This window comes from Tachysurus fulvidraco, chromosome 1 (assembly GCF_022655615.1).
Source record: "Tachysurus fulvidraco isolate hzauxx_2018 chromosome 1, HZAU_PFXX_2.0, whole genome shotgun sequence".
NCBI classification, from domain to species: Eukaryota; Metazoa; Chordata; class Actinopteri; order Siluriformes; family Bagridae; genus Tachysurus; species Tachysurus fulvidraco.
In genome coordinates, this window is record NC_062518.1 from 51,543,837 (window position 1) to 51,565,810 (window position 21,974).

The 21,974-nt window shown below is 40.1% G+C and overlaps 1 protein-coding gene across 4 annotated transcripts in view; it reads right to left on the reverse strand.

Moving 5' to 3' along the window:
* acap2a (ArfGAP with coiled-coil, ankyrin repeat and PH domains 2a) overlaps positions 1-8,525 on the reverse strand; it is a 13,963-nt gene extending 5,438 nt beyond the window's left edge. Inside the window, exons 1-16 of one of the 4 annotated variants that reach the window (XM_027142554.2) lie at positions 8,314-8,525; positions 5,511-5,568; positions 5,178-5,297; positions 4,838-4,891; positions 4,688-4,746; positions 4,414-4,597; positions 4,287-4,331; positions 4,091-4,186; positions 3,593-3,667; positions 3,438-3,449; positions 3,190-3,302; positions 2,633-2,716; positions 2,489-2,540; positions 2,263-2,363; positions 1,998-2,106; positions 1,640-1,842 (exon numbers count right to left, since the gene is read on the reverse strand). In XM_027142554.2, coding sequence (XP_026998355.1) covers positions 1,640-1,842; positions 1,998-2,106; positions 2,263-2,363; positions 2,489-2,540; positions 2,633-2,716; positions 3,190-3,302; positions 3,438-3,449; positions 3,593-3,667; positions 4,091-4,186; positions 4,287-4,331; positions 4,414-4,597; positions 4,688-4,746; positions 4,838-4,891; positions 5,178-5,297; positions 5,511-5,568; positions 8,314-8,366 — 1,418 coding nt within the window. In that variant the 5' untranslated portion in view covers positions 8,367-8,525. The remainder of the gene's footprint in view (positions 1-1,639; positions 1,843-1,997; positions 2,107-2,262; positions 2,364-2,488; positions 2,541-2,632; positions 2,717-3,189; positions 3,303-3,437; positions 3,450-3,592; positions 3,668-4,090; positions 4,187-4,286; positions 4,332-4,413; positions 4,598-4,687; positions 4,747-4,837; positions 4,892-5,177; positions 5,298-5,510; positions 5,569-8,313) is intronic. The other 3 variants (XM_027142555.2, XM_027142556.2, XM_027142557.2) reach the window with 3 other exon arrangements.
* Between the last annotated feature and the right edge of the window lie 13,449 nt (positions 8,526-21,974).

The window sequence follows — 21,974 nt, forward strand, 5'->3', positions numbered from 1 at the left end:
GTAGCAGTAAGTGTGGTAGTATTACTGAGAGTAATGTAGCAGTAAGTGTAGTAGTATTACTGAGAGTGTTGTAGCAGTAAGTGTGGTAGTATTACTGAGTGTTGTAGCAGTGAGTGTGGTAGTATTACTGAGTGTTGTAGCAGTAAGTGTGGTAGTATTACTGAGAGTAATGTAGCAGTAAGTGTAGTAGTATTACTGAGAGTGTTATAGCAGTGAGTGTGGTAGTATTACTGAGTGTTGTAGCAGTGAGTGTGGTAGTATTACTGAGAGTGTTGTAGCAGTGAGTGTGGTAGTATTACTGAGAGTAATGTAGCAGTAAGTGTAGTAGTATTACTGAGAGTGTTATAGCAGTGAGTGTGGTAGTATTACTGAGTGTTGTAGCAGTGAGTGTGGTAGTATTACTGAGAGTGTTGTAGCAGTGAGTGTGGTAGTATTACTGAGAGTAATGTAGCAGTGAGTTTGGTAGTATTACTGAGAGTAATGTAGCAGTGAGTGTGGTAGTATTACTGAGAGTGATGTAGCAGTGAGTGTGGTAGTATTACTGAGAGTGTTGTAGCAGTGAGTGTGGTAGTATTACTGAGAGTGTTATAGCAGTAAGTGTGGTAGTATTACTGAGTGTTGTAGCAGTGAGTGTGGTAGTATTACTGAGTGTTGTAGCAGTGAGTGTGGTAGTATTACTGAGTGTTGTAGCAGTAAGTGTGGTAGTATTACTGAGAGTAATGTAGCAGTAAGTGTAGTAGTATTACTGAGAGTGTTATAGCAGTGAGTGTGGTAGTAGCAGTGAGTGTGGTAGTATTACTGAGTGTTGAAGCAGTGAGTGTGGTAGTATTACTGAGAGTGTTGTAGCAGTGAGTGTGGTAGTATTACTGAGAGTAATGTAGCAGTAAGTGTAGTAGTATTACTGAGAGTGTTATAGCAGTGAGTGTGGTAGTATTACTGAGTGTTGTAGCAGTGAGTGTGGTAGTATTACTGAGAGTGTTGTAGCAGTGAGTGTGGTAGTATTACTGAGAGTAATGTAGCAGTGAGTGTGGTAGTATTACTGAGAGTAATGTAGCAGTGAGTGTGGTAGTATTACTGAGAGTAATGTAGCAGTGAGTGTGGTAGTATTACTGAGAGTAATGTAGCAGTGAGTGTGGTAGTATTACTGAGAGTAATGTAGCAGTGAGTGTGGTAGTATTACTGAGAGTGTTGTAGCAGTGAGTGTGGTAGTATTACTGAGAGTAATGTAGCAGTGAGTGTGGTAGTATTACTGAGAGTAATGTAGCAGTAAGTGTGGTAGTATTACTGAGAGTGTTGTAGCAGTGAGTGTGGTAGTATTACTGAGAGTAATGTAGCAGTGAGTGTGGTAGTATTACTGAGTGTTGTAGCAGTGAGTGTGGTAGTATTACTGAGAGTAATGTAGCAGTGAGTGTGGTAGTATTACTGAGTGTTGTAGCAGTGAGTGTGGTAGTATTACTGAGAGTGTTGTAGCAGTGAGTGTGGTAGTATTACTGAGAGTAATGTAGCAGTGTTGAAGGTGGAGTAGAGGGTGTAAGAGATTTAGAAGTATTAAAGGTAAAGTAGATGTCAGAGCAGAGAGTGGAGGAGTGATAAAGGTTCAGGTGTAGTAGTAGTAGTGTGGAGGGTGTAGAAGCTCCACCTATGGATGCCGGAGCAGGCGATGCAGAGCGTGATGCCCAGGTTGATGCTGGCCCACCGAGGCTCCGCCTCCCCACAGTCACAGCAGTTCTGGTTCCCTCTGACTGACAGCAGGCGGTGTAGAGGAGTGTCAGTGCGACCCGAGCGACACTCACCCAGAGAGTCCAGACTGCCCAGAGACGCTGACGACTCACGCTGCAGCCTCTGAATACAGAGGAAAACGTTTACAGATAACACCTTCACAGGTAATACCATGTGCTCAAGTGTTGAATGTGTGTGTGTGTGTGTGTGTGTGTGTGTGTGTGTGTGTGTGTGTGTGTGTGTGTGTATGTGTGTGTGTGTGTGTGCATATCTCTCACAGTCACAGGTTCCTCTCCGTTCTCTCTGTAAGCTGTAGCAATGCTGTTCTGTACAGCTTTGGTCCAGAACTGTCGCAGTTTCTCTGAGTCAGCCTGCAGAATGCAGCTCCTACACACACACACACACACACACACACACACATACACACACACACACAGGTATATTCAGGTTAAAGAGCACAGTTTATATACTTTCTCCAACCATTATACAGTTATCGCTCTCTTACAAACACACACACACACACACACACACACACACACTCACTTGTTTGGAGAGACGACCTCAAAGCAGAAACGCCGCTCCACATCCTCACACTGTTTAATCGTGCAGAGACGGAGATCTTCAACCACTACAGTGAGGTTATCCTGACACACACACAGTCAGAACGCACTTTAACACAACCATTTTAGACCTTGTGTGTGTGTGTGTGTGTGTGTGTGTGTGTGTGTGTGTGTGTGTGTGTGTGTGTGTGTGATGATGTTCTGCACACCCTGAATCTCTTCTGATAGACAAGCTGATTGCGCTGAATGGAGAACCAACGCCTGAAAATAAATAAATAAATAAATAAATTACTGACGCTGTTGAGTAAAAAAGAGTTTATAAGAAGTGGAATGTAACATGAGGGAGTGTGTACCTGGCACTCTTCAGGAGGACCAACACAGGATGGACAAACAAAAGAAAGAAACAAACAGTAAAAAGAAAGAGAGTGATGGTGAAACTGAAAGAATAAATGATTTCAAATTAAAATAGTGAAAAACAAACAAAATGAGATGAAAAATAAACAGAGTATTCTAAAAGTACAACTGGAAATTATGGTAACTAAGACACAGACTTAAACTTACACAGACAGACAGACAGACAGACACACAGACAGACAGACAGATAAACTTACACAGACAGACAGACACACAGAGAGACAGACAGACACACAGACACACAGACACACAGATAAACTTACACAGACAGACACACAGACACACAGAGAGACAGACAGACAGACAGATAAACTTACACAGACAGAGACACAGACAGACAGACAGATAAACTTACACAGACAGACAGACAGACAGACAGATAAACTTACACAGACAGACAGATAAACGTACACAGACAGACAGACAGACCGACAGACAGACAGACAGACAGACAGATAAACGTACACAGACAGACAGACAGACAGACAGTTTGTACCTGTTCCAGGTTTTGAAAGCATTACTGGCTCGTTTGAAGAGATATCCTTCCATCATCACTCCATCCTCACAGTCCACACTGACCTGCTGCCCACAGTCCTCAGAGGACAGGTCCTACACACACACACACACACACACACACACACACACACACACACACACACACACACACACACACACACACACATGTGCCCCTACTGAGAATACTACAGAGAGAGAGGGAGAGAGAGGGGGGGGGGGGGGTCTTACCTGTAGTGCAGCCTGGAGCAGAATGATCATTAGACCAAAAAGAAACAGAAGATTAGTTTAAATACACGAAAACACCAAAGCAGAATCAACATTTCAGTTAACTGTGTGTGTGTGTGTGTGTGTGTGTGTGTGTGAGAGAGAGAGAGAGTGTGTACCTGCTGCTGGATAGCTGAGTGTTTCTGTTCCATGTCTCTCTTCTCCTTTGCTGAGTCAACGACTAGCTGATCCAGCTGACAGACAAAGCAACAGTGTGAGTGTCTGTGTTCATGTGTTGTGTGTGTTTGTGTGTTTGTGTGTGTGTGTGTTTCTGTATGTGTGTTTGTGTGTGTGTGTGTGTGTGTGTGTGTGTGTGTGTTTGTGTGTGAGTGTGTGTGAGTGTGTGTGTGTGTGTTTGTGTGTGTGTTTCTGTATGTGTGTGTTTCTGTGTGTATGTGTGTGTGAGTGTGTGTGTGTGTTTGTGTGAGTATGTGTCCGTGTGTGTGTGTGTGTGTGTGTGTTTGTGTGTGAGTGTGTGTGAGTGTGTGTTTCTGTGTGTATGTGTGTGTGTTTGTGTGTGTTTCTGTATGTGTGTGTGTGTGTGTGTTTTTGTGTGTGTATGTGTGTGAGAGTGTGAGTGTGTGTGTGTGTATGTGTGTGTGTGTGTGTGTGTATACCTGTCCCCCGAGCTGCTTCATCAGTGGCTCTAGATCACTGAACAGTGTGTATCCCTGCTGGAAGAAGCTCAGATTGGAGTTCATGAAGGACAGCATCTGAAAATTAGAACAGATCCCCGACTTTAACTCAGACCCTTTTACCTCACAGTTAGTGATAATTAGATGAATCTGTTTGTTATTAAGACTCAGTTCACACCGATTTGAGAATCTCTAGTCTTTTCTTGGACTGAAGAACGTTGATCTGAAACACACAAGAAGGTTTCTTTAATATGACCCCATATGACTTTGTGTGACCCTGTGTGACCTCAGGTGACCTCACTGACCTGCAGTACGTAGTCAAGGGCGATGTGGCGGAAGCACTTCCTGGTCGTGGTGAGGATGTTGGCGGCCTCGTCCACTTCGTGCGGCTTGTTCCGGGGAACCTGAGCGTTTTTCACCAATGCCACTTCCTTCTCCTCGCTCGCTTTATCAAACTGTTTCTTCACCTCCTTAAACTTCCTCAGATCCCTAACATGGAATATCGTCCACAGGGCATTGAGCTCAACCTCTCACACTCTTCTACTGCAACTAATGGAGTGACAAAACAACACCACTCACTCTTTTACGAAGGTCTGAAGCTGAGATCTCACAGATCGCTGTGCCTGGTCAAATAAGATCTAGGAGGAAAATAAAGAGCGGTGTGTTCCTGTCCACCATGACAAGGTTTCTTACACAGGTGATTAAAAGGTGTTGGACAAACACACTCACTGTGTGATAGTTGTTCATCTCCTGCAGCGTCTCAGCAAAAGCAGCTAAACTGGACTGAGGAGAAGAAACAGAGACGATTATCAGGACATTAAACATTCCCGACACAATAAATCAGTGTTACACGCTGTAAACCCATCTACACTGATTTATAAAGTCCACATGATCCTGTAGTTAATTAGTGTAGAAGTGTACAGACGAGCTCTCTCTCTGTCTCTCTATATAAAATGCTCTAATACACTCTACTGCCCATGTTCTGCGAGCGTCTACTTCTGTACACAGACAGCGCACACTTTTAAAGGGACACCAGGGGGCGCTGTGTGTATTGTATCATGGTTCTCACCCCGATGACGTCGTCTCTGCTGGACTGCAGAGCTAAATCTCGGATCCCGTTAATAAACTGTCTGTTGGCGTGACTGTAAACTCGACCGGCGTCAATCATTCCGATACTCAGCTTAACTAACTGTAACACACACACACATACACACACACACAAATTATTTGTTTATCATAATTATACTGTTCAACATTTAGAAACTACATGAATTGTGCTTATATATATAAACGAAGAAGTTAGTGAAAAAACACAAGTTAAAAAGTTACAATGAGAACAACAGAAACAAGAAGAACAATAAAAATATTATATTATAAAATATTAAAAATATTAAACACTCACCTTGTCCAGTTTGGACTCCAGCTCTCCAACGTCACCCTCTACATCTTCTACAGCAGCCCTGCACATCATCATCATCATCATCATTATCCACAACCATCATTATCATCTTCACCACCATCACCTCTACAAACATCATCATCACGATCATCACCATCATATCTCCATGATCTTAGAAAAGGTTGTAGCTCATAAGTTATGTTCAGACCTACATAGGAAAAATATTCATGAACTGTATCGGTCAGGATTTCGGCCTCATAATAGCACAGATGGTGCTGGTTAAAGTGGTAAATGTCCTGTTACTGGTATGAGATCAGGGTTGTGTCTCTTTGCTGGTGTTACTGGAGCTTAGTGCAGCTTTAAACACCACTGATCTTACTACTACTGACCTGTAAACTGAATGGCTTTGTGCCACAGAGTCTGAGTAAAACTTTTTGTTATTATCCATCACACCTACAGCGATCAAAAGGTGCAGGATATTTGTTGGTACCTCAAGTACAAAAGTCACCAGCAGGGGGCAGAGCTTTTTCTCACAGAGCCCCACAGTTATGGAACAGACTTCCAAATAATGATAATGTTCGGGACTCAGACACAGTCTCAGTGTTTAAGTCCAGGATAAATACACATTTGTATAGTTTAGATTTTCTTAGATAAAGTAGCAGATCTGGAGGGTTCATAAGCACAGAGTGTTTGGTGAACTGGGATGTCTGGATGTTGTCTCCTTACCACCATCACAAGTCACTCAGGTTTACAGACTGTGGAGCGGTGGGATGCTTTACATCCCAGGAAGTCCTCATGTCTGTGTCACCTTCTGGCTCTAGCCTTTTAGTTATGATGTCAAAGCTAGCCTTGCCGAAGTCCCTGTCTGCACTTTACACACAATGTACATCGTCTTTAACCATAACAAGATTACAAGCTTACTTAATATTCTCTCTCTGTTAAACTACACATGCTACTCCTGAGCTCCCAGTGTTCCTTACTGATTCCTTTCTCCAGACCTGACCTCATCCATCCTGATGCTCTACTTCTGGTTAAGGACTCACTGCTGCTGAGGATGGCTCTGTGTTGTATACTACATGGTGATATATGTGACTTCAGGGGATAGAACCAATTAGAGACCATGCAGATGACTTTGGACTGCAATTGATATGAACTCTTATGCTCTCATGTCTCCATCAGTTGATAATTCCAACATGTAATGTTATAATCCCACTCTCAGTGTTTATAATGATTTATAATCCCACTCTCAGTGTTTATAACGATTTATAATCCCACTCTCAGTGTTTATAATGAATTATAATCCCACTCTCTGTGTTTATAACGATTTATAATCTCACTCTCGGTGTTTATAACGATTTATAATCCCACTCTCAGTGTTTATAATGATTTATAATCCCACTCTCAGTGTTTATAATGATTTATAATCCCACTCTCAGTGTTTATAACAATTTATAATCCCACTCTCAGTGTTTATAACGATTTATAATCCCACTCTCAGTGTTTATAATGATTTATAATCCCGCTCTCAGTGTTTATAACGATTTATAATCCCGCTCTCAGTGTTTATAATGATTTATAATCCCACTCAGATGTTTATAATGATTTATAATCCCACTCTCGGTGTTTATAACGATTTATAATCCCACTCTCAGTGTTTATAACGATTTATAATCCCACTCTCAGTGTTTATAATGATTTATAATCCCACTCAGGTGTTTATAATGATTTATAATCCCACTCTCAGTGTTTAGAATGATTTATAATCCCACTCTCAGTGTTTATAATGATTTATAATCCCACTCTCAGTGTTTATAATGATTTATAATCCCATTCCTAGTTTTTATAATGAGTTATAATCCTAGTCTCATTGTTTATAATGAGTTCTCTGTGTTTATTATGAGTTATAATCCCAGTCTCATTGTTTATAATGAGGTATAATCCCAGTCTCATTGTTTATAATGAGTTATAATCCCAGACTAAGATGAGAATGAAGTTCCCATCTGAATCTAGTTCCACTCAATGTGTCTTCCTCATTTCCTTTGAGTTTCCTCACCACCGTCACCTCTGACTCATTCATTAAGGATCAATTCAAATTTAAATTTGTCTCCTGAATTTGTACATGTATGTAAAGATTCTGTGTAACAATGTCCATTGTTCTATTTTGAACACATAATACTGAATTGAACCCCCACCATCATCATCATCATCGTTGGCCAAGACCCAACACTAAATAAAGCACCTACTTTATGGTACTGATCAGCTTGCTTTATCTTCACTGTCAGTGATGCATGCTGATAAAATATTTTATATACAGAGTCGACTCATTACTACTTCAGTTACAGACATTTCCTCCTAATACAGTCCTGTGCTAAACATCAGCACCATCCTGTTGTCTTTCAGCTGCAGTATTAATGATACTAACCCAGTGTTAACACACAACATCTCCTGTAGGACACCATCACATCCCATTACTACACCATTAACTGTATCAGTAATCAATCACCTGTTAATCCATCACACAAACCTTAATACAATAACTACATCCAAAACAAATATCATTTCATCTTAAGGTCATATATAAAATTAAATATGTCATATTTATACGTGATACCAGGCAACAAAGGCCATTTTATTCAGACCATGACAAAATAATCATGTGAATGATGACTAACACACAGAAACACACACATCACCGCAGGACAAAAGAGTTATATAAATATAATATATTATATTGTACTACATTATAGTCATATAACGACAGTGTAAACAGACCGCAGTGTGCGCGTGCACAGTCACTTACACCTACCGGAAACGGGGCGAGTCTTTCAGACACTCCTCAAAATCCACCTTCATTATCATTATTATTGATGATTTATTACCACTGAATCAATTTATTATTATTTATTATTGTTGCTGGGTGGCTGCAGGAAGAGAGCGATGGGACAAGCAGCTGATTGTGATGCTCATGGACCACAGAATAATAATAAGAGCCGAGATCAGGGCCGTGACGTCACACCAAAACCGGAAGTGAACTATGTTCATTTCAGTAATACGGATTTGATTCACATATTCGATTCTTCCACTAACTAATACAATTGTAATATCCGACAATTGAAATGTGTGTTTTATACATTAGTAACTTGTATTATTGCTAGTACATTGTGTTATCGCTGATTGTAGTTCGGTCACTGTAGATGTCGCCTTGGTTACGGCAGTTCATTGGACCGAATGCGTCAATAGAGCCGACATCTTGGAACGGGGACCCCGTCCTCTTTAATGCATCAGCGTCAATGTAGGCAAAGGGAAATAAAATCACCATAAATCGTCATGAATGCCATTTTCTAGTTTTAACTTAATGTAACGGGATACATATTATAGCGGGTTCTTTAAATAAATCCTGCTGTAATGTGAACGCGCATCCTATTGGCCTGTTACGCTGAGTACGAACTATCTGCAGCAGAGTCAGAAAGAACTGCTGTGGGTGAGTTGGTTCTGAGAGAACTGCTGGGGGTGAGTCGGTTCTGAGTGAACTGCTGTGGGTGAGTCGGTTCTGAGAGAACTGCTGTGGGTGAGTTGGTTCTGAGAGAACTGCTGGGGGTGAGTCGGTTCTGAGAGAACTGGTGTGGGTGAGACGGTTCTGAGAGAACTGCTGTGGGTGAGTCGGTTCTGAGAGAACTGCTGTGGGTGAGACGGTTCTGAGAGAACTGGTGTGGATGAGTCGGTTCTGAGAGAACTGCTGTGGGTGATTCGGTTCTGAGAGAACTGGTGTGGGTGAGACGGTTCTGAGAGAACTGCTGGGGGTGAGTCGGTTCTGAGAGAACTGCTGTGGGTGAGACGGTTCTGAGAGAACTGCTGTGGGTGAGTCGGTTCTGAGAGAACTGCTGGGGGTGAGTCGGTTCAGAGAGAACTGCTGGGGGTGAGTCGGTTCTGAGAGAACTGCTGGGGGTGAGTCGGTTCTTTTTCAGCTCCGTTTCATGGATATGGGTTTCATGTCGAATATCAGGCAATGCATGTAAGGGATTATACAAAGTGGACACTAATTAATTTTTCAGAATGTTTTCTGTTTATATTTCTTGGAATTTTTATACTTTTATTTCTGTTTGCATGAATGCACTGATATTTTAATGTGCGCCATTTTCCTATGTGCTCTCTAACCACGTGAAATGTTTCTAGAATAGATGGAGCTGTATCCTAACTGAAATGACTTACTATTCTCTCCTTTTCACTGCTCTGTGTGAAGAAAATAAATCTAATATCCACATTCTGTGCGTGTGTGCTGTTGGAGTGGGTCGGATCGGGCCAGATTAGACCAAAGGTCACATTAAGATTCATCTCCGTTAGCCAAGAATGCTGACTGAAGTTAGCATGCTAGCTGGAAATATATAGTTTATAAAAGTTATATATATAAATTATAATTTATTTATGAATATATAATCCATAATAATGTCAAATATACAATCTACAAACTGTCAAAAACTAATGGGTAACTAGCATGGATTAGCTGCAGTCATTAACCAAGGACTAAAACAAACTATATATTTATATATAAGAAATATAATTTCCTAACATTCAATAACATTCATTCATTTTCTACCGCTTATCCGAACTTCTCGGGTCACGGGGCCTATCTCAGGCGTCATCGGGCATCAAGGCAGGATACACCCTGGACGGAGTGCCAACCCATCACTGGGCACACACACACTCTCATTCACTCACACACTCACACACTACGGCCAATTTTCCAGAGATGCCAATCAACCTACCATGCATGTCTTTGGACCGGGGGAGGAAACCGGAGTACCCGGAGGAAACCCCCGAGGCACGGGGAGAACATGCAAACTCTACACACACAAGGTGGAGGCAGGAATCGAAACCCCCAACCCTGGAGGTGTGAGGTGAACGTGCTAACCACTAAGCCACCATGTCCCCACACATTCAATAACATAAAACACATTTTCACTTGTGAAACGTAATCCCTTGCTGTCTGGTTTTTAGATTTCGTTTGTTTGAACACCCAAACTATATAAAATACATCCTCACAATAAATGCATTTTTAATCATCCCACAAGTAAAAGTTTGTCGGAGGTACAGTAATAAAAAGTTGTACTACTGCTGCATGTTTCTGCTATAGTGTGTGTGGCTGTAGTATATATATACAGTACTGTGGTGACATTTAAATTAAATCAGTTATACCAGTCAAATATTCTTATTACCACAAACACAATATTAATGCAAACAATCCATTTAATACTAAATAAAACTAACATTTATTGATTTGGTCTTTGTGAATATTAGTTTATTAATGACTGCATATTATTTAAAGACTGGAACACAACTGACTGGAACACATTGTCATCTGTCCTTTTTGTGTTGGTAAATCTGACAAACATGTCTTCTGTGTCTCATGTCTTCACTTATGTCTGTGTTGTTACCTGAATCTATAGCTGTTTACTGCTCCACATATTCATATTTGTATCTGTATGTACATTTAACACACAAAAAAAAAAAACATTTAAACTGTTAACATCTATAAAACTTATTTTAGTTTAGAACTTCTTCACTGATTCCCGTGGGATTCCCGTGACCTGCGGGAATAAAATAATGAAAGAACATTTGAGTCTTTACGCATGCATAGGCCTAATTCGTGCAGTGCAAAATAAGTAATTTGCAGCTGTCACACTTTTTGTAATGTCATTATGTAGCATTTTATTTTAAAAATGGAGCATTTTTGCTAAGTAGGTCTGCCCCCAACTAAAGATATTTCTAGTGAACTAGTCGTACAGTATGTTAGCATATATTAAACTGATCAATGATAATATACTAAACCATCCTTTAATATATTAGCAGTAGCCAATATAGATAATATACTAAACCATCCTTTAATATATTGGCATTTCACCTCAAGCTCGCGCATAAAGCAATTGTCTCAAAGTACCAGCAAATTCACTCGCCATGGGGCGTGCACATTTTCATACAGACTAGCCTAAATAATTAGAGAATATTACCAAACTGAGTGAGCGAGTTTTATTTTATTATTCATACTAAAAATAATAATAACCTGTATATTACTCCCCATTCAGCACCTCCCATCAAAATTCTATGGCGCCGCCCCTGTGCTCTTGTCATGTAAATGACCACATCTGGTCTCGGAATATAAAAAACGGGCCTTTTTTCGTTTCTGTTTTTTGGTGATTTTATTTTTTTGTTATTCGAAATATAAAATGAAAATCAAACCATTTTTAAAATATTACTCATCTGTTTTTGACCATGAAAAAGAAAAACGCGTTGTATTTCAATTGTAATTTTTGTACGTGTGAATTTCTAGGGCATTTAGCACAATCAGCTTCCCCTAGACAAGATAACACCCAATCAGAGCCAGTCGGTGCAGCGCCCTTGACCTGTTCCACATCTAGCAGAACTGCTGAAGGGAGGTAATGCGGGCAGGCAGTCATGAAGATAAAACAACAACAACTCTGTGATACAGTGGAAGGTTTCCATTCAGTACCGATCTGTTTGACTCCAGTGATCAGGGATGCAGGTCAGAATTCAAAACTAAACTTGGCTTTGGGTTTAAGCTCAGGTTTGTATGACAGTAAGGGTGTCGTACGGCCAAGAAAAAATTAGTGCACTGCAGATTAAAAGACAGGAGCAAAATGTGGTGGATATTTGTTCTAACGCACACGATTTTGAGGGAAATGAATTCATTTTTGCAAAGGTGTCGGAACTCAGAGCCCGCCTCCGAGTAGACACATCGCAGGGTGACTCGAACTTTTAGACTTTTAGCCGAATATCGAATACTATTTAAATTTACTATTTAAGTATTTACTATAAAATTAACTATTTACATTAACTATTAAACAATTTATCTAAACTTTACTGTTACACTATAATTGATGCAAATTAAACAATGAGAAGACTTTCCAAACCTGGATGAGAATGAGCAAACTTCTTTATTGCCGCCAATCAGCCAACAATTCCATTGAGCTCAAGGAAAAAATTCTAAGTCAAAAGTAATCAAACAAAAACCCAAAAGAACCCATGCCACCCAAAAGAGTTCGAACACAAAAAAGCAAGCAAGAGCAAGAGCCCCCTCCAAAGGAAATCTCCTCAATATATACCCTGGCACCTACAGGTGCGTCTTCTTACGTCAATCCACCTGACCCGTCTGGGTTTTTTCCCTGACTCTACAGAATCGCGCCGTGACCCCCCTCATTTCCCCGACAACAAGTCTGCCTTTTGCCGAAAATCAAGTCTGGCCTTTTGTTTTTTTCTGTTGTTGTTCCCGCCGTACTTCTGCCTTATTATTTAAAAACATGCTGCATTGTCAAAACTGTTGTTAAAAATGTGCTCCAGAGAACTTCTTGTACTCTTCCCTGTCACGTATCACACAGAAGACACGTCTCATGGACCAATCTCCCAATCTCCCTTTACAATTACAATGAGTGAGTTTTCCTCTATCTTTTTCTATATTTTGTTTGTATATGATTTCCACTGATCATACACCTATATACGCGTGTGTGTATATATATATATATATATATATATATATATATATATATATATATATATATATATATATATATACACATGTGAATACGATAACCATGACATACACATAAACCTATGTATGAGATATTCACACACACATACATATACTATATCAATCACATCTCTCCCTACATATAAAGTGATCGATGAAGATATGCTATCACCTATGTTATATGAGTATTGAATTAGGATATAATTATGACAGGAGTTCATGATCATAGGTTAGGATTATGGGTTTTGATTAAAATAACCTTCTGGTTTAGAATCATCTGGATGTTAGTAGTATTCGACTGTTGATCAAAGTTTGTTTGATTATTATAAGTGTACTATTACTACATTTGCTGAGCCTTTGCATTTTATAATGTTGCTTTGCATATATGTGGAGGTCTGTTTATGCTGACTCCTTAAGCTTACTAAACCTATGAGCTGAACATTGTTATGATCTCAGTCTGTCCATGTCCAGACTGGGCTTGCACGCACATGCATATTTTAAGCCTAGTTCCCCTTAGACCCTCAATCTCAGATTCAGTAGGTCCGTCCAGCTGGTTGCTCCCTTCATGAGGCCTGTTTCAGCTGAACTCTTGATTTTCTCTTCCTCACACATTGTTGATCAGAGAGCTCAGACTGACTAGGCCTGATAGCACTGAGTCTGGTTACTTTTACTGTTTATGATTACAATAAACATCTTTTCTTGTTTACATCTGGCATACAACATCGCCTACATATGTCCTATAACACCAATTGTAATATTTTGCAAGGCTTAATACTTTACTTTGGTTATAGTATTGTAAGGAATAATACCTTAATTATTTTTACTAAGAATTTTCACAACAAAGGAAATAAATAAATACTTTATTGATGCCAGTTTTGTTGTGTCCATGTTCAGCATTGAATTTCTTTGTCATGTCACATTCCACAGCTCAGGACTTTGTAGTGTTTCATCAGTATTTCTATTTTCTCTATATCTCTATACTATGGGCAATATATTCATGAATGATAACAAAAAAAACATAAAATTGTGATTATTTATAAGGTTTTATTTTTCACACTAATGTTTCTATCTTCAAAGTAAATGATGATGATATTAAACCCATTTCTGCTCTCTGAAACACCCGAAGTCCTTGTTCATAAGCAGCTAAAAATTTAAGGTGTTGTTTTTATCCACACAAAAATAAAACTGTTTGTTTTCTGTAACTTTTCTAGGAATATATCGCCCCTAGAATTATAGAGAAAACAGAACTATTTTTAAAATACTTCAAATCCTTAATGTCCTGAGTGTCTACTTTCGTATAAGCTTCATATTAAAACGGAAGTGGAATGAGACATGACAAAGACATAAAATGAACTCATATCTCATGAACAACACAGGACAAGTCTTACAGCTGGATAACACTTCTAAAACTGAAACACAGCACAGGATTAGATATTATTTTTGGCCCAGCATCCAAAGACTTTTACAAACCATAAAACCCCATTTTTGGCTCACGGTACACTTGTCATTGCCATAACTGACCCTTATGTGCCAAATCCATATTTAACTTGAAATAGTAGCGTTTATTATTATATTATATGATATTGTATTATATTATTATCAACACTATTAATCATTACCAAACAATATAAGTTTTGAATTTTACTTCATGTAGGAACTGATCTGATTTTTTTTTTTTTTTTTTTTTCAAACAAGCAGCTCCATTGCAATTTTTTTGGCCTTTTGGAATTTGAACAGGATTTGAAGAAGCTTTCCTGTATTTTGGATGAAAAAGAAAATACATGAAAACTGACACACTCCAAAAGGTTTGTTGTGGTTTTAAAATCTATTAAAAACAAACATCTGGATCTGCAACTCAATTTATCCAGTGTGTGGAGGCTTTCGCCCTGTCATTTTTGTGTACAGCCTGTCAGACACACATTCAGTCAGTCAGACAAACATTTAGTCAGTCAGCCAGACAAACATTTAGTCAGTTAGTCTGTCAGTCAGTCAGACAGACATTCAGTCAGTCAGACATACATTGAGTCAGTCAGTCAGTCAGTCAGACACACAATCAGTCAGTCAGACAAACATTTAGTCAGTCAGCCAGACAAACATTTAGTCAGTCAGTCAGTCAGTCAGTCAGTCAGTCAAACATTCAGTCAGTCAGACAAACATTTAGTCAGTCAGCCAGACAAACATTTAGTCAGTTAGTCAGTCAGACACACATTCAGTCAGTCAGACAAACATTTAGTCAGTCAGTCAGACAAACATTTAGTCAGTCAGTCAGACAAACATTTAGTCAGTCAGTCAGACAAACATTTAGTCAGTTAGTTAGTCAGACACACATTCAGTCAGTCAGACAAACATTTAGTCAGTCAGTCAGTCTGTCAGTCAAACAGACACACAATCAGTCAGTCAGACAAACATTTAGTTAGTCAGTCAGTCAGTCAGACAGATACACAATCAGTCAGTCAGACAAACATTTAGTCGGTCTGTCAGTCAGACAGACACACAATCAGTCAGTCAGACAAACATTTAGTCAGTCAGCCAGTCAATCACACAGACACACATTCAGTCAGTTTGACAAACATTTAGTCAGTCAGTCAGTCACACATTTAGTCAGTTAGACAAACATTTAGTCAGTCAGTCAGACAGACACACATTCGGTCAGTTAGACAAACATTTAGTCAGTCAGTCAGTCACTCAGTCAGTCAGTCAGTCACACAGACACACAATCAGTCAGACAGACACACATTCAGTCAGTCAGACAAACATTTAGTCAGTCAGTCAGTCAGTCAGACACACAATCAGTCAGTCAGACAAACATTTAGTCAGTCAGTCAGACAAACATTTAGTCAGTTAGTCAGTCTGTCAGTCAGACAGACACACAATCACTCAGTCAAACAAACATTTAGTCAGTCTGTCAGTCACACATTTAGTCAGTTAGACAAACATTTAGTCAGTCAGTCAGTCAGACAGACACACATTCGGTCAGTTAGACAAACATTTAGTCAGTCAGTCAGTCAGTCAGTCAGTCAGTCAGTCAGTCAGACAGACACACAATCAGTCAGACAGACACACATTCAGTCAGTCAGACAAACATTTAGTCAGTCAGTCAGTCAGTCAGACACACAGTCAGTCAGACAAACATTTAGTCAGTCAGTCAGACAAACATTTAGTCAGTTAGTCAGTCTGTCAGTCAGACAGACACACAATCACTCAGTCAAACAAACATTTAGTCAGTCTGTCAGTCAGACAGACACACAATCAGTCAGTCAGACAAACATTTAGTCAGTCAGACAAACATTTAGTCAGTCAGACAAACATTTGGTCAGTCAGTCAGACAGACAGACATTCAGTCAGTCAGACAAACATTTAGTCAGTCAGTCAGACACACATTTAGTTAGTCAGCCAAACATTTAGTCAGTCAGTCAGACACACATTTAGTCAGTCTGTCACTCAGACAGACACACAATCAGTCACTCAGACACACAGTTAATCAGTCAGTCAGTCTGTCAGTCAGACACACTGTCAGACAGTTACTCAGTCAGTCAGTCACTCAGTCAGTCAGATACACACTCAGTCAGTCAGTCAGACAGTCATTCAGACAGACAAACAGACAGTCAGACAGACATATATTCAGTCAGTCAGACACAGTCAGTCAGACAGTCATTCAGACAGACACATATTCAGTCATTCAGTCACTCAGACACACAGTCAGTAACTCAGTCACTCAGACACACAGTCAGTCAGTCAGTCAGTCAGTCACACATTTAGTCAGTTAGACAAACATTTAGTCAGTCAGTCAGTCAGACAGACCCACATTCGGTCAGTTAGACAAACATTTAGTCAGTCAGTCAGTCAGTCAGTCAGACAGATACACATTCAGTCAGTCAGACAAACATTTAGTCAGTCAGACAGACAAACATTTAGTCAGTCTGTCAGTCAGACACACAATCAGTCAGACAAACATTTAGTCAGTCAGTCAGACAAACATTTAGTCAGTCAGACAAACATTTAGTCAGTCAGTCAGACAGACACACAATCAGTCAGTCAGACAAACATTTAGTCGGTCAGTCAGACACACATTTAGTCAGTCAGACAAACATTTAGTCGGTCAGTCAGACACACATTTAGTCAGTCTGTCAGTCAGACAGACACACAATCAGTCACTCAGACACACAGTTAGTCAGACAGTCAGTCCGTCAGTCAGACACACTGTCAGACAGTTACTCATCAGTCAGTCACTCAGTCAGTCAGACACACAGTGAATCAAAGTCAGTCAGAGTTACAGTCTGTTGTGCACTTCCATGTTATCACCATGGCCCTGTCCTTGTCACACAAAAGGCTTTTCCTTTTCTGGGAACCCAGGGCAATATAAAAGCAGTGACTGCACAGTCAGTCAGACAGTCATTCAGTCAGTCAGTCAGACAGACACACAATCAGTCAGTCAGACAAACTTTTAGTCAGTCAGTCAGTCAGTCAGTCAGACAGACATGCAGTCAGTCAGACAAACATTTAGTCAGTCAGTCAGACAGTCAGTCAGTCAGACACACAATCAGTCAGTCAGACAAACATTTAGTCAGTCAGTCAGACAGTCAGTCAGTCAGTCAGTCAGTCAGACAGACACACATTCAGTTAGTCAGACAAACATTTAGTCAGTCAGTCAGTCAGACAGACACACATTCAGTCAGTCAGACAAACATTTAGTCGGTCGGTCAGTCTGTCAGTCGGACAGACACACAATCAGTCAGTCAGTCAGACAGACACACATTCGGTCAGTTAGACAAACATTTAGTCAGTCAGTCAGTCAGTCAGACACACAATCAGTCAGTCAGACAAACATTTAGTCAGTCACTCAGTCAGACACATAATCAGTCAGTCAGACAAACATTTTAGTCAGTCAGACAAACATTTAGTCAGTCAGTCAGTCAGTCAGTCAGTCAAACAGACACACAATCAGTCAGTCAGACAAACATTTAGTCAGTCAGTCACTCAGTCAGACAGACAGACATTCAGTCAGTCAGACAAACATTTAGTCAGTCAATCAAAGTCAGTCATTCAGTCAGTCAGATAAACATTTAGTCAGTCAGTCAGACAGTCACTCAGACACACAGTCAGTCAGTCACGCAGACACACAGTCAGTCAGTCAGTCAGACAGTCACCCAGTGAATCAAAGTCAGTCAGAGTCACAGTCTGTTGTGCACTTCCATGTTATCACCATGGCCCTGTCTTTGTCACACAAAAGGCTTTTCCTTTTCCGGGAACCCAGGGCAATATAAAGGCAGTGACTGCTTTACTAAAAGATCCAGTTGCCAAGCTGAGTCCCACATGCCCTTCGGCTCAAAGACGACTGCATGTAAACATTAGCTCAGTTACTTTTATCAAGATATGGTAAGGGACGTGGCTGTATGTGTGTGTGTGTATGTGTGTGTGTGTGTGTGTGTGTGTGTGTGTGTGTGTGTGTGTGTGTGTGTGTGTGTGTGTGTATGTGTGTGTGTGTGTGTGTGTGTGTGTGTGTGGTGCAGAGTAGACACACACCTGAGGGGAACAGATACTGATATGGCAGTCCAGCAGATCATGACAGACCTCAAACTCATCACTGCCACTATGGAAAATGTTCTGTAATAAACAAACGAATCTTTAAGTCTGAATCCACACTGTGGGCGTGTCCTGTCCCACACCACACCCTCTACACAGGGTCTAGTTACCATGGGGAAGTGGATCTTATTCAGACCCTGGGTCTTCTGATAGTAGAGAACTCTTGGTATCTACAGCAACTATAATTATATAACTATAAATATATTATAATTATATTATATTAGTATATTAGCAACTATAAATATATTATAATTATATTATATTAGTATATTATATTATTAATTACTATTATATTAGTAATATAAAAACATATAAAAGCCCGCCTTGAATTCTATTGTAGACAGCCTCGGTCTGGAGAGTGTTTCTTGGTTTATAATCTTTGTATCTTTATAACTTTTACTTATTCTAATACTGTTTGATTATCTGAAGGACTTTTTATTTGTAATTTTCTTTTTAGAAGGCCTTGAAGACGACCCTTTGTTAGACGGGACTTCGAAGGACACCTGCATTCAAGGTAATACCAACTTTGTTAAACACACACACACACACACACACACACACACACACACACACACACACACACACACACACACACACATATACAGCCACGTCCCTTACCATATCTTGATAAAAGTAACTGAGCTAATGTTTACATGCAGTCGTCTGTGTACACATGGCTACTCTGAGCCGAAGGGCATGTGGGACTCAGCTTGGCAACTGGATCTTTTAGTAAAGCAGTCACTGCCTTTATATTGCCCTGGGTTCCCGGAAAAGGAAAAGCCTTTTGTGTGACAAGGACAGGGCCATGGTGATAACATGGAAGTGCACAACAGACTGTGACTCTGACTGACTTTGATTCACTGGGTGACTGACTGACTGACTGACTGACTGACTGACTGACTGTGTGTCTGCGTGACTGACTGACTGTGTGTCTGTCTGACTGACTGACTGACTGACTGTGTGTCTGAGTGACTGAGTGACTGTGTGTCTGTCTGACTGACTGACTGACTGACTGTGTGTCTGAGTGATTTTCTGACTGACTGTGTGTCTGTCTGACTGACTGACTGACTGTGTGTCTGAGTGACTGAATGACTGAATATGTGTCTGTCTGACTGTCTGTCTGAATGACTGTCTGACTGACTGTGTCTGACTTACTGAATATATGTCTGTCTGACTGTCTGTGTGTCTGTCTGAATGACTGTCTACCTGACTGACTGGATGTGTGTCTGACTGACTGAGTGACTGACTGACTGAGTAACTGTATGGCAGTGTGTCTGACTGACAGACTGAATGTTTGTCTGACTGACTGATTGTGTGTCTGTCTGACTGATAGACTGACTAAATGTGTGTCTGACTGACTAACTGACTAAGTAACTGTCTGACAGTGTGTGTGACTGACTGACTAACTGTGTGTCTGAGTGAGTGAGTGTGTGTCTGTCTGACTGACAGACTGACTGACTAAATGTTTGTCTGACTGAGTGAATGTCTGTCTGTCTGACTGACTAAATGTTTGTCTGACTGACTGATTGTGTGTCTGTCTGACTGACTGACTGACTGACTTTGTGTCTGCGTGACTGAATGTGTGTCTGTCTGACTGAATATATGTCTGTCTGACTGTCTGTATGACTGTCTGACTGACTGTGTCTGACTGACTGAATATATGTCTGTCTGAATGACTGTCTGACAGACTGACTGAGTAACTGTCTGACAGTGTGTTTGACTGACAGACTGACTAACTGTGTGTCTGAGTGACTGAATGACTATATGTGTGTCTGAGTGACTGACTGACTAAATGTTTGGCTGACTGACTGAATGTGTGTCTGTCTGACTGACAGACTGACTGACTGACTAAATGTGTGTCTGTCTGACTGACTAAATGTTTGTCTGATTGACTAAATGTTTGTCTGACTGACTGAATGTGTGTCTGACTGACTGGCTGACTAAATGTTTGTCTGACTGACTGATTGTGTGTCTGACTGACTAAATGTTTGTCTGGCTGACTGAATGTGTGTCTGACTGACTGACTAAATGTTTGTCTAGCTGACTGACTAAATGTTTGTCTGACTGACTGAATGTGTGTCTTATTTCCTCACCCTCAATTTGTTCCAAAACTGTACGAGTTTCTTTCTTCTGTTTAACACAAAAAATGATATTTTGAAAAATGTTGGTAATCAGACAGTTGGCAGCACCCATTGACTTTCACAGTAGGAAAAAAATATAGACTATGAAAGTCAGTGGGTGCTGCAACTGTCTGATTACATTTAGCCTTAAATGTTATATGTATATGGGACCTGGAGCACAGGTTTTAATTGCTTATAATAAATTGGAATGTTGATAACACATAAGCAGTCTTTAATAATGCTCTCAATTACATGTAGATGCATATTTTATGCATTAGTGAGTGTGGTGGTGCCTATGGGGTGTCGCTCTAGGATGGGTGCGTATGAGGCTGGGAGGGGAAGAAAAAATCACAGTATACTCACTACAAAAAAACTAGACTACACCACTGTATAAGACAATAGACGAGACGAGAGGAGCAAAGCAGGGAAAGTAAAGGGGAGGAGAGGGAAAGAAAATGCGACCACCTTTGTTGAGAGCCAAAAGAGTGTCGATATATATATCTAGAAAAGTTACAGACAACAAACAGTTTTATTTTTGTGTGGATAAAAACAACACCTTAAATTTTTAGCTGCTTATGAACAAGGACTTGGGGCGTTTCAGAGAGCAGAAATGGGTTTAATATCATCATCATTTACTTTGAAGATAGAAACATTAGTGTGAAAAAAAAACCTTGTAAATAATCACAATTTTCTGGTTTTTTTTTTGTTTTTTTTATCATTCATGAATATAATGCCCCTAGTAGGCTAGAGAAAATAGAAATAATGATGAAACACTACAAAGTCCTGGACTGTGGAATGTGACATGACAAAGAAATTCAATGCTGAACATGGACACAACAAAACTGGCATCAATAAAGTATTTATAGTGTAAACTGAAATGTTTGTAAGATGACGTTGGACATTTTTATATTTCCTTTGCAAAAATGAATTAATTTCCCTCAAAATCCTGTGCGTTAGAACAAATATCCACCACATTTTGCTCCTGTCTTTTAATCTGCAGTGCATTAATTTTTTCTTGGCCGTACGACACCCTTACTGTCATACAAATCTGAGCTTAAACCCAAAGCCAAGTTTAGTTTTGAATTCTGACCTGCATCCTTGATCACTGGAGTCAAACAGATCGGTACTGAATGGAAACCTTCCACCGTATCACAGAGTTGTTGTTGTTTTTTATCTTCATGACTGCCTGCCCGCATTAGCTCCCTTCAGCGGTTCTGCTAGATG